The sequence below is a fragment of the Podarcis pityusensis genome, assembly GCF_964106645.2.
Source record: "Podarcis pityusensis genome assembly, chromosome: 13".
Taxonomy (NCBI): Eukaryota; Metazoa; Chordata; class Lepidosauria; order Squamata; family Lacertidae; genus Podarcis; species Podarcis pityusensis.
In genome coordinates, this window is record NC_138038.1 from 29903544 (window position 1) to 29917209 (window position 13666).

At 40.2% G+C, this 13666-nt stretch overlaps 1 protein-coding gene across 1 annotated transcript; it reads left to right on the forward strand.

Annotated features, from left to right (window-relative positions):
* Positions 1 to 484: 484 nt before the first annotated feature.
* Positions 485 to 13316, forward strand: LOC308460792 (vomeronasal type-2 receptor 26-like; the record flags this gene model as incomplete). Its single annotated transcript, XM_080977327.1, has 7 exons — positions 485 to 702; positions 4932 to 5130; positions 5914 to 5966; positions 6809 to 7100; positions 8878 to 9738; positions 9903 to 10130; positions 12486 to 13316. 7 exons carry the CDS (start codon positions 485 to 487, stop codon positions 13314 to 13316), a joined length of 2682 nt encoding a protein of 893 aa, XP_080833453.1.
* Positions 13317 to 13666: the final 350 nt, after the last annotated feature.

Here is a 13666-nt window from a genome sequence, read left to right on the forward strand (position 1 = left end):
GGAGAGAAATAAATAAAGATCAAAACTCAATTGGACCATTCAGGAAGGGCAAAAAACTAATGGAAAGCTAAGCTCTGAGCTGCACATCAGATCAAAATTACTAGGCAGAAAATGAAGCAAAGGAAAACTCATGTCCAGGTGTGACAAACATAATTTTTTGAAAGCTTCTGCAATTCCTCAGGGGAAACTCCAACCTTGACTTTGTAATTATTTTCCTTTGTTATTATAAAGTAGACTGTAATTAATTCTGCCACATGCAAAACCACCTACAATTTTTAGTGGTGGAGACAGTGAAGTATTTTATATAAGTGCCATGTTCAAAATATGGCTCAGGACTAACAAAATCTTATTCTTCAGGTTTAAGTTTATTTCAGACTGACAAGTATTCAATACCTGCCTTTGAAACTATAGACAATACATTAAGGGAGGTGTCAGTGGAAACACAATATAATAAGTCTTGTGGAGATTTCTCCTTACACTCAGGATGGTGGCATTTGTGGTGTTGCTGCTGGCACTGCTTCCTGAAATGACATGCAAGACTCACATTGTGAAGTGTCATGTCCATGATCCACACACCCCACTTCACAAGTATCACCAGTCAGGAGACCTCATCCTTGGTGGCCTAGCTTCTCAGATCTTCATAATCTCCAAACAATTATCCTTCACTGAAGAACCTCCACCAGCATTGTTTGAAGAACTTATGTAAGGGATTTACCTACTTTTTGTGAACAGTCTAATACTGGCATCCTCATAATGGTGGCTTTGGGGTTTGACTGTTGAAGAAAGCTTCAGGGAAATAAAGGTATGGGGAAGGGTGTGCCAGGACCAGGGAGGAGGTTCCCTGTTCTCTAGAGCATGGACAAAGCATCATGACTCTGTGGGCCTAGACAGATATGCTAGAGATGCCGTATTCCAACTAGGCAGCTGCTATCTATGCAGGTGAGTGTTGTAGTTTTGCACACGTGGTAAATAATTTAACAGCTAATCTCCAATTTCAGTATCATCTCAGTGGAAAGCTGCTGAGGGTTTGAGACCCATTGACTACACTCACCTGGTTTAGCTGCAAAGAGATTTCCTGGGATGTGGTCACGATGGCATGGTGACAGCTTCTAGGAGCCACAAATGAGAACTGAGGGCAGGGTGGGTGCCAAAGGTGGACAAACTATCCCTGAAGCAGCATGACCTGTTCACCACCAGAGGTCTTACCACTCCCTTATAAGCCCATACACCCTACCTTACTGCGAAGCACACTACCTATTATTAAGTACAAATATACTTCCTTTCTGCTTAGGGCAATTTAGGCTAAGGGTTATGAAAAAAAATGGCAATACTGCAATATATAAAAATGATTCATTGGTGATCATTTTACAAAACATGGGAAACGTGTCTGATGTGGAATGCAACTCTTGTTCTAGTGTAATAATTAATAATTACCATCACATCATGACTTTGGCATTTGCCATGAAAGAGATCATTGAAAACCCTCAGAATCTCAGTTTTAAATTGATATCAATTTCTCGCTTTTCTTTTGTTAGGTCAAGCAATTTTGTTGAATTTTCTTTTGGCCCAAAATGGGTATCTGAGCTAAATCCATTCACCCCTCTAGGAAATACCGTATGTCTAGCATTTTTGTTGACCTTTCTTTTGGCCAATACAGGGATGGTGCTTTCAACTTTAGAAAAGCAATATGCAAAATTTGGCCTTTGGGTCAGTAAACTGAGCAGAGATGGTTACATCATCATCATCATCATCATCATCATGTATTTCATTACCAAGCATTCACTGTAAGGTCCCAGGGTGGGTTACAACATTTAAAAATATATATATTAAAAAAATCACAACACAACTTTAGAAAAGTAATATATGAAGTTTGGACTTTAATCTCCTAATGAAATATTCTGGTATGATGTGCTACTTTTCAAATTTTTATTTAATAACTTAAAGCACACTCCAACTGCCATTGAGTTCATTAAGACTTACTCCCAACTGAGTGACTAAGGGATTGCCACCTTCTTGAAGGCCAGACTTTGTACAGCATTGAGGGATTCTATATTGATACACTTTAACAGAATGTTTTTGATCATAAGCTGAATAATGTGCCTGGTCATGAGTAACTTGAAACTACTTTATGTACTACATTGGTTAGCTGTAATGTAATGTATTGCTTAATTGTTTCTTTTTTAAATAAGACACCTTAGATGAGAGGTTTTCAATCTTTTTGAGTCCATGGCTTCCATGATCAACTACATTCTTTCCGTGGCTCTCCTGTGGGAGAACATGCTCCAAGCCTCAAAAGCTGCAGAGCTGGCAGGCCACCACCCAATTCTGAACACCCTCCCTTGTGGAGTGTTTCCTCAGGCTCCTCATCTCTCCTTGAGAGTCCTTCAGGGAGCAGCTGCAACTAGCCCTGGTCCATGAGCCACCCCCCAAGAGAGGTGACTCCTCCTAACATCCCACAGGGGCCTGGGAAGAAGATGCCCCCAGCCTTAGTAGCCTGACAGAGACTGGTCAAAGGTGAACATGAGGACAGCAGCTTACTCACCTTGGGAGGCATCAGTGACAACAGCAGACGCCACTGATCCTGCATGGCGGAAGGGCTCCCCTTCAACTGCCAGGTAGGCCTTTCAGACAGCAAACACAAGAAAGGCCAGCGTGGTGCATGCCTGCCCAGCCTCCCACTTGTCTGTCCATTCCCAGCAGAAAGGGCTAGCAGACTGGCTGGCTGGGCTCCCTCACTCATTTGCTTGTCTACTCCAAGGCCGCCTCAGCTCTAGGCAAACAGCACCTCCTGGCCAGCCCCAGAGGCACCATTCGCCTGAGGAGCTTGTAGCCAGGGCTGCAGCAACAAACAGCCAAACAAGCCATTGGGAGGAAGATGCATGAGGGCATCAGAGAAAGGAGGGAACCCTCCCTGACCATCATTCAAGGCACCCCAAGGTGCCATGGCACACTGGTTGAAAACCACTGCCTTAGAGTAGTACCACAAATGTGATATGAAATACTGTAATATAAATTCATGGAAAAGATGTTTAAAATACAGTAATTTTTAATTTTTCTTGGATACCTTCTTGTGGATACTAGTAGTCCAAGGTCAACACAGCACCTACTTAATTACCAACAACTGTGATAAGCTAAGGTTTAGCATGGGGAAACATTCAGGATGGAAATGTAATCAACCAATAGTCCTTTCAAAACTCTAATTTAAAAGTCATGAGGTGTAAAGAGAATTTATGTTTTCTTCCCCTCTCCAAGCCAAGAGCAAGAGGATTGAATCCTGCAGGCTACTGCTTCACAATAATCTGCACTGCTGTGAGTAGTGGATTCAATCCTGCTCGGAACGTCTTCGCTACTGTGTTCCCTGCAGGGGACATACCATTTTAGACTTCCCATTCAACACATAGTACACTGATAGTGCCAGATCACTCTGTGTGACCCACCCAAGGGAAATAAGGAGCTATCTTCATGGGACTCTTGGGAAGCTCAGATTCCCCTGAATAGGTCTGATTGTGTTCAGTCTTCTGCTGACTCTTGATGTGCAGCTCTAGAAATCTCCACAATCAGCATACTGCAACTAATATTTCTATGAGAAGAAAGGGGTTGGTTGCTATGGAGATTAATGTCATGTTTGTGAGATCAAGCCAGACATTTTCCACTTGCTGATTGAGGGTCCTGCAAGTTCAAACTAAACTTATTCACATTTTTAAAAAACAAAACAAAACACAACAACACAAAACAAAACATTATTTCTGTATCCCCTGGCATATAAGCTTCTTATTCTATGTAGCATGGGCACAGCCCCAGTAACATACTAAGGAAATGTCTTTCCCAGAAGCATTTGAGTCTAGTTTCAAAGGACTCAGCAGTTGGGTTTTTGAAGGCAACTGAGTTACTGATTGAAGAATAGACATGTATTTGTTAAAAGTAAATGAAGCTTCCCTACACCCCACCCTGACTGGTAATTCTTCCCACCAATGGTTTGTCCCCATTTGTAATCAACGAGAGGACATTTGATATCTCCCAGAATGAAGTTCAGTATGAATATTCAGTGTGGTCCTCCTAAGACATGTTCATGTGTGTAATGGCTTGGGTCTCTCCCACAGAAGTGAGACAACTCCGGAAGTAACTATCTTAGATTTATTGCTTAAACACATAAATCACTGCAGAGCTCAGTCCTCAGTGTCTTCTCCCAAGTTTGCTGTTGGCATGTCTGAGCTCCGCCTCTTCCTCCCCCAGCAACAAAACCCCCACTTTCATTTTCTTTCTTTTTCCTGCTTCTCGCATATTCTCCCGAGCCTACATGTTTTTGGACAGGCTATTTCCGGTGTCCCTGCTTCTGAGCCCGAATTTGAACTGACAGTTTGTGTTTTCCCCCTTGGACTTCCTCCTCCTGCTCTTTGTACTCAGGGATTAGTTTTCTACTGCAGCTTGGCTGCCCTATCCCCCTTTTCACATTCCAGGCTTATCTCCTCTCCTTGGCTCTCAGCCTGCTCAGCCTCTGAAAGCTGTGTTTCATCTCTGACTATGTGTTTTCTAACTCCAAAACATGGTGTTGTACACCTGATTATTTGCTCTCATTTCAATGCGCAACTGATTAGGGGAGATATGTTCAGAAGTGACAAACTAGCTCCCTTCTGCTATTCCACAGTGAAAACCTGACATCAAAAAATGACAATAATTAATTCTGCTGCCTCTCAAACTCCCTGTGGAATTTGAATAAAAAAGAAATTGAAAGATACCATTTACTAAATATACCAATTAGAGTTTAGAACTACTGCTTTCTACCAGCAATATTTATTATTCAAGGCAGCATGCCTCTTTACAGACTGAATGAACATACATATTAGCCTTTGAAGCTATAGACACTCTAATAAGGGAGTTGACAATGGAGATAGTGTAATGTCCCTCAAGTGAAGATTTGTCCTTGCACTCAGGATGCTGATATTTCTGGTGATGCTTCTTGTACTGCCACCTCACACGACATGCAAAGCTCACATTGTGAAGTGTCATGTCCATGACCCACACCCTCCACTTCACAAGTATCACCAGTCAGGAGACCTCATCCTTGGTGGCATAGCTTCTCACGGCTACATCATCTCCAATGCCTTAACCTTCACTGAAGAACCTCCACAGGTACTGCCTGAAGAGTTCATGTAAGGGAATCCCTTCTTTGTTCATTTGAATAGTCCACCCTATAGCTTAAACCTTACATCTGTGTCTTACTGTGTCTTGTTTCCTTTTGTATTATTATTTTTTTTTACTTTCAAAAAAGAATAGAGCTAAACAGGTAATTTCTCAATTGCCCAGCCCATAGAAGGACAAGCTGTTGAATTTTTTTTAGAGGATACATAAATCAGATGAATGCATTGTCTGAACGCAGGATTATAGAGATATCACCCATCAGTGCTCCATAATCTTAGAAAAATGGATGGATGGTGGGGATGTTGCATAGGTCCCCGAACGTATTAAATGAATGGACTCCACATTTTTTGGGGGGGGGGGATTCAAACAGTCAATATGAGTTAGTTTTTTTTGCAAGTGTGATATGATAAGAACATATATTTGGTCTCATATTCACATCCTCTCCACTCCCCCAACCCCCCCCCCACTACAAAATTTATTGTTTTGGTTATTGACCACTGATACTTCCATAATTAGGCGAAGTGATGATTAATGGCTCAGAATGGTTGGCTACCAAAACCTAAACATTTTATTTGGGTTGAAAAAATGAGTGTCCAACGTAAAATTATAGTTATGAATACAACCTGTTCAATTTTTATTTTCAAAAATGCTAAGCTATTTCATTTAATTTTATTTTAACCCATAGAAAAGCAAGGCTTGTGGCTTCAGCTGTAGAAAGGCAATACTGAAAATGATGAATGTAATTTTCCAATTTCTTTGTTTGTGCTGTTTCAGGGTCCAAAAGGAGCTGTTTATCCTTATACAAAAAGTGGATGTAAGAATATCGGGTTTAAAGATAAATATGCAAATTAAATTACGGTTTTGATACCAATTACTTTTATTTTGAAGTCAAACAATTTTATTGAACTTTCTTTTGGCCATAAATGAGTATCAGACCTAAATCCATTCTCGCTTCTGGGAAAGATGTTAAGCATTTAGGTTGGATTTTAGCCAATACAAGGATGGTGCTTTAAACTTTAGAAAAGCAACATGCAAAGTTTCAGCTTTGTGTCTATAAAATGAGCAGGGCGGTTTCATCATCATCATCATCATCAATTTTATTCTTACCTGTACTTCATCATAAGGTCCCATGGTGGGTTGCAATATTATTATTATTATTTTTTAAAAAAATACAATCCATAACCAAAACTTTAGAAAAACAATATGCAAATGTGGACTTGAATGTCATAATACCATCTCCTGCCCTTGTGCGCTACATTTCAAATAATGGTTTACAGCACAATCCAACAGTGAAATTGAGTAAAATAAGACTTATTCCCTGATGTGTGACTATAGGTTTAAAAGCTTATTTGAGGCCAGACATAGACTTTGTATCACATTGAGTAAAGCTATGTTGTTGTACCTTTAACAGAACACCTCTGCTTATTATGTGAAAATTTTCTGGGTCATGAGTAATTTGAAACTACCTTCTGGATCACATTGGTAATTAGCAAAGGATAAGCCACCAGAGTGCCATGGGTGACCCAGTCAGATGGGCAGAGTATTACTACTGCTGCTGCTGCTATTACTACTACTACTACTACTACTACTACATTGGTGAAAAACCAGTAATTTGAATTTTACACAATGTAAGTTATCTTTCTGATTCATATTGCAATTCTCATTCCAGCGTGGTGCCTAAGAATTACCAGCATGTCCTTGCCTTGGCATTTGCAGTAAAGGAGATCAATGGCAACCCTCAGATCTTATCCAATACAACCTTGGGCTTCCACATCTTTGACAGCTATTTCATTGCAAGGGGGACTTATCATGCCACAATGCTCCTTACGTCCAGCCCAGACAGATTCGTCCCCAACTACAAATGTGACACTCAGAATGATTTGATAGCCGTCATTGGGGGACTTGACCCCCTAACCTCTCTTCATGCAGCAACAGTCTTGGATATCTACAAAATTCCACAGGTATTATCAGTCTCTGTGCTGAGCACAATGGGTTTAAGGGGTTTTTCCCTTAATGTTTGTATGGCCAACCATATTTCACTTTGTGGCTTAAAGGTTAAAATATGGAAACTGGTGTTGTGAAGAAAAATATAACCTTAAATAAAAAATCCTGAATCTGTTTATAGAATAAAGAAAAACAAAATAACATTCTCTCACACACAAACATGCATGAGGTTCTTTTACCTTTTCATGCCTCTATGTGTTTCGTTATCTGAGCTTATACAGAATTCAGTATCAGATTGAATGAAACCAGTCACTCCCCAAGAAGAGTTTAGATGCATTAACTCAGAGCAGAGAAGAAGGTGATTTAACAGAGTTCCAGCTTTGTTAATCTTCATAGAAGACAATTATTGAGAAATATATTAAAAGCCACAAATCTTTGGGCAGATATATACGAAAGGCACCAGGGATGCAAAGGTCGTAGCCTCAGAAACTTATAACATGATAATAGCTGTCAACGGTTTCCTTTTTTTAATTCCCTTATTCCGAATAAGATTCCTCGCAAGAAAAGGGAAAAGTTGACAGCTATGAATATGATGGTTGATTTTGTGGTGGAGGTCGAGTGAGAGTTGAAAATGGTATGGGAGGCAGATCTTGGAGTGCACTTCTCAGAAGGGGAGTGGAAAGTTATGGAGCATTGACCCCAACTAAGGAACATTTCGTTAATAATTAGGGAGACTATGCTAAAATTAGCAAACAAGTAGCATTGCATGCCTTCTAGATTGCACCACTTAAATTTGATGTTCTCTCCATTGTCTTTGTAGAGATGCAGGCAGGAGGGTGCCTATATGAAGGGGATGCATATATTTAAAGGATTTGAGGTGCCATAGAAAAGGATCAGGATAGATTCTGCATGAATCTCCCTGGTCCAGAAAAATACTTTTAATGCCATTTGGGCAGTGATGACCATCCCAAATGGCATTAACACTCTTCTGCAAATACAAGCAGATGTTATAACAAAATCTGGAAAATGGAAAATAAATAAATGACACAGTAAAGTAGGATGTCAGGGTTGAAACACAGTGAGACTGTTTCTCTGAAACATGATATCCTCTTTCATCTCCTTTATCAATACTCATATTTACACTCCTCTAGCTCCAGCTCTTAGAATTTAATTTGAGGGCATCCATTCATAACAAAGTAGAACACAAGAAACACATTTCATTTTTTTAAAGAATATTTTGCATTCATTAATTGAACCATAGGAACTGAACTCCATGAGTCATGATAATTTATTTATTTATTTATTTTTTAAAAAAACGCTTGGTGGTAAAGAATACCATAAAAACAGTTAAGAGAAGAGAAAATTTAAAAAATCAAGAAAAGAATCACCACCATAGCTTAAAACATATAAAAGTTAAAATACAGCAGCAAATTAAAATTACCTCAGCTTTCTAAGCATCGGAGTGGGCTAATCTAAACAAAAAAATGGTTTAACAGTGATTATAAAGAGGACAGTGAAGCCAACCATTTGATTTAAACAAGCAAGGAGTTACAAAGTGTAGGCACTACCAAACTAAACAATCACGTTCTTTTTATGAATGAAGAAAATATATTATGATGCACCAGTGGCAATGCCAATTCCACAGAGCATAGCGATCACATAGGCACATGTGGGATAAGGTAGTTCTCGTAGTTATGCAGTTTCATTTATTGTGCTGCTATGTTGAATAAAATCTGACTGAATATCTCCATTAAAGCATTCCTATTTGTTTTGTTCTTTTTCTCCTCCACGAAGCTCACATATGGTCCTGCTCCCATCATGCATGATAAAACTCCAGGCCTCTCCTTCTACCAAATGGTCCCCCAAGAAGCCCTTCAGTATGAGGGGATTCTCTCCTTACTTCTGCATTTCGGGTGGACATGGATTGGGCTCCTTACGATGGAACTTGAGAATGGAGAACAATTTGTGCAAACAGTGGTTCCAATGTTTTCCTCCAGTGGTATCTGTTTTGCCTTCATAGAAAGAATCCCCAAAGTATCTTTCATCACTGAAGTAAAAGTGTTGTTACAACAGGGTGCGAAAATACGTGATAAAGTAATGGGTAGCAATGCCAATGTGATAGTCGTCTACGGAGAATCTTACTCAATGATATTTCTTAGATGGTTTCCATATTTATCAGAAGAAGAAGAGATGAGAGAGGATGTAAGAGGTAAAGTGTGGATAATGACAGCCCAGATGCAGCTGACTTCTGCAGTTTATCAAAGGACTTGGGATGCACAAATAATCCATGGGGCTCTGTCTTTCACAATTCACTCTAATGCTCTACCAGAATTTCACAAATTTCTTGAACACATAAGTCCCTCCACCACAGATGGTGATTTTTTCATCAAGGACTTCTGGCAACAAGCCTTTGCTTGTGTCTTCCCTAGTATAGTCACAGATGTTATGGATCCGAATATTTGCACTGGAGAGGAGAACCTGGAAATGCTTCCTACACCTTTTTTTGAAATGAGCATGACGGGCCATAGCTACTGTATATACAATGCTGTTTATGCCACGGCCCATGCTCTCCATGCCATGTTTTCAGCCAGACTCAATTCAAGATTACTGGAAGACAATAGGAAGCTGGTATCTCAGTTTTATCAGCTGTGGCAGGTAATGTGGCCAGATTTCCCTTGAGACCTTGTGCCATAGATTGGTGTTAAAATAGTGCAGTAAATTATCTCTCAGACAGTTCTGGTCCTTGTTAGATACAGTTAGCATGGTCTTCATCTGTAAAACTGACACAAACTTCTCTTTTCTCTCTTTTCAAAATCTAGTTTCATCATTTCCTCAGGCGTGTGTCATTTAATAATAGTGTGGGAGACACAGTTTCCTTCAACCAGAAGGGGGAGTTGGAAGCTGGGCTTGATGTTATTAATTGGATTGCTTCGCAAAACCAATCCTTTCATAAAGTTGAAGTTGGGAGAATGGATCCCCAGACATCTTCGGGTGAAATGTTCACCATCCATGAGGATGCTATAACTTGGCACAAGTGGTTTAATCAGGTACAATCAGATTGTAGCTATTTTCAGTCCTGATTTTAACACAGTTTCTCTGCTCAATGTTGAGTTTGGAATTTATAAAGAATTTGGGAACTGATTATACAAAGTACACTTCATGAAATTCCTCTTCAGGAGCTCTTTGATTTTATGTATTGATAAGTTGTTGGGTGAACAAAGAATATGCCTTTTTTGCATTGAAGATGTGTAAAATATTCATTATTGATTGAAATATATAGTTAGTCTGCACTTATTTGGTATCCAAGGAAGTGGCATTTGGTTCCCAGCATGGCTGTGACATCATCCCAGGGCCATGTTTTCCTTCCTGTGCAGCTGGTGGTTGGATGCACATCCCCTCCCTCCCCGGCTGTACTGGCAGGAAGTGGGTTGCTTGATACCGCAGACATATCCAATACCTTGGCTGAAACCTACCTATTTCTCTGATCTTCAACCTAATACCCATGCCCTGCATCTTATCACTAATTTACCCCTCACCTGGCCTCAGGTATCACGCACACTAATTTCAGTGAGTACACTCAGAATACTGCATCATTGAATATTACCCAAAACATCAAATTCCCTTCATAGGACCAAGCTATATGTCACTTTTAAGCATTTTCTTTATGCAATGATTTCTGTCAGCTGCTTGAAGTCTGCTGAGTGAGAGTCAGGGAAGTGAGCAATCTAGCTAGCACCACCAGACAGGAGTCCTATTCCCTCTCAACAAGTGGAAAACTTTATTTCCCGCTTGCCTGTAACAAAACAGCTCTTAATACTTTGTAATTCACTGATCCAGTAACCTCACTATTCTGGGTACTTTGACTGATGAGAGGAGGCTACAGTGTTAGGTAATGGGCAAAGGAGGAATGGTGGAATCCATCTCCCCATCCTGGCTCTTCTAGGGAGGAAGAAGAGGTAGATGGCATATACTGTATTTACAACAGGCATTTGAGGGAGGTCACAGCTCAGAGACAGATGAGGGGGAAAGTTGGGAAATCATGGGAGAGCTGGACCAACACTTGGCTGACACGTTGTCATTAGAAATCATATCAGACCCTCCATCTCCCAGACCCTGGTGAGTCTTAAATGTATGAGAGCAAGGAGCTCAAAGACATAGGGCACTTAGGAGCACCTGTAGAGGAGGTGATTATGTTGATGGATGGGGAAGTTGGAAACAGAAAAAGTGAGGGTGGAGATTCACTCGGGACAACACCGTTATCCAAGAGGCAGGGTTCTATAGCCTCTCTCTGAAAAGTCTGAAATAAAAAAAAGGACTGTAAGAAACATTTCCTTGTCTTTATACTTTCCTGGGTAACCATTCGGGAGCCGACGACAGCATCCTGGCACCATACCATCACAATAGCATGTTTCTTTAAAAATATTTATTCCTATAATTGATTGAATATTGATTGAATATTGAATATTGGCAATGAGACCAGAGTTAAATAATTCAAATGGAACAAAATGGACATGACCACACTCCTTGACTGTGGCATTGCCACTATCGTAAGGCACAATTAGAACATTGTTTCAGCTGCTGGATACAGGGGAGCCGTAAACTGTTATTTCCTGCAATGCAGCTAATATAAATGACCAGTCTTCTGTTTATGAAAACAGCCTTCTGCATTCAATGCCCACCCTCTCCTCATCCTCCTCACTGTCTCACTTTTAGAAAGGGCACATGGTTCCTTCCTCACAATGAGTGCATTCTGGACAAGGTCAGCCTGTATCACCACTTGGTGCCTAAAGGTTCAGTTTGAAATAAGATAATTTAAAATTAGCCATCCCCATAATGACTCCATAATTCTCTTTTTTCCTTCATGGATTAGGCAAGGCCTATTTCTCTATGCAGTGAGCAGTGCAGTCCTGGTTCAAGCAAGAAAGCAAAAGAAGGGGAGCCATTTTGTTGCTATGATTGCATCCCCTGTCCAGAAGGGAAGATTTCAGACCAGAAGGGTAAGCAATAATGTCTTTAGAAATAGGAGGGAGTTTATGTGATATTTAATCACAACAGGGCTATACATTCAAAATGTATAATCAGCTGCTCTTGAGATAAAAGGCATGTTTTTTGGGAAAACGTTAAAATGATATGCATTGAAATTAAACTAGGGGGATACGAGGAAGTCACTTAACAATGTTAAGAGGATTAGTTTCAATAAGGTTATACTTTATGTTTGTCTGTTTATTTGTTAGTGTGTTTTTAATTTTGTGAAAATCAATATATATTTTTTTAAAAAAAGAGGGATTAATGGCATGTTTGTGAGATTAAACCATGTATTTTCCATTTCAGATATGAGTGATTGTTCCACATGTTCAGAACAAACATATCCAAATAAAAACCATGATTTATGTATTCCCAAGGAAATAAGCTTCTTGTCTTTTGAAGAACCTGTGGGGCTCAGTTTAGCCCTTTCTGCTCTTTCCTGTTCTTTGGTCACCGTTCTAGTTCTCTTCACATTTATGAAGAACCACAACACTCCCATTGTCAAAGCCAACAACCGGCAGCTCACTTACACTCTCCTCCTCTCCCTCCTGCTCTGCTTCCTTTCTGCACTGCTATTCATTGGACAGCCTCAGAAGGTGACGTGTCTCCTCCGACAAACTGCTTTTGGCATCGTGTTCTCAGTGGCTGTTTCTTGTGTGCTGGCAAAAACCCTCACTGTGGTTCTGGCTTTCATGGCCACCAAGCCAGGATCCAGAATGAGGAAATGGGTGGGAAAGAGGCTGGCCAATTCCATTGTACTTTCTTGCTCCCTTACACAAGGAAGCATTTGCATTGTGTGGCTGGAAATCTCTCCCCCATTGCCAGAGGCTGATGTATACTCAATGGCTGAAGAAATAATACTTGGATGTAACGAGGGGACTGTGATTATGTTTTACTGTGTCCTTGGCTATATTGGCTTCCTGGCCATTGCCAGCTTCACTTTGGCCTTCCTTGCCAGGAAGTTACCCGACACATTCAATGAAGCCAAGTTTATCACTTTTAGCATGTTAGTGTTTTGCAGTGTGTGGTTATCCTTTGTTCCAACCTACTTGAGCACCAAGGGGAAATACATGATAGCTGTGGAGATCTTTTCTATCTTAGCCTCCAGTGCTGGATTGTTGGTCTGCATCTTTTCACCCAAATGCTACATTATTTTGTTGAAGCCTGAATTGAACAAAAGGGAACAGCTAATACGAAGAACTAATTGAATTTCTTTAATTAGTGAACCAGAGTCATGTTTATTATAAATTACCTCTTCATTTCATAAGAATTTAGGGTTGATTTTTCTTCTATAGTGGATGCTACTAAAAAGTCAGCTCTAATAAACATTGTTCCCCGTCCCAAAAACACTAAAGTCAGGGCTGCAATGCTAACCCTTTATCAGGAAGTAATTCTCACTCCATTCTTTGGGATACTGACATAGAATCACAGAATTGTGGAGTTGGAAGGGACCCTCCACAGTGCAGGAATTTGCAAACATGTGAGTAGACATGGTTAGAAGTACCGGTACTAAAAAAACAAATTTATTGTGGGGATGAAGCTGCTCTTTTACATTTCA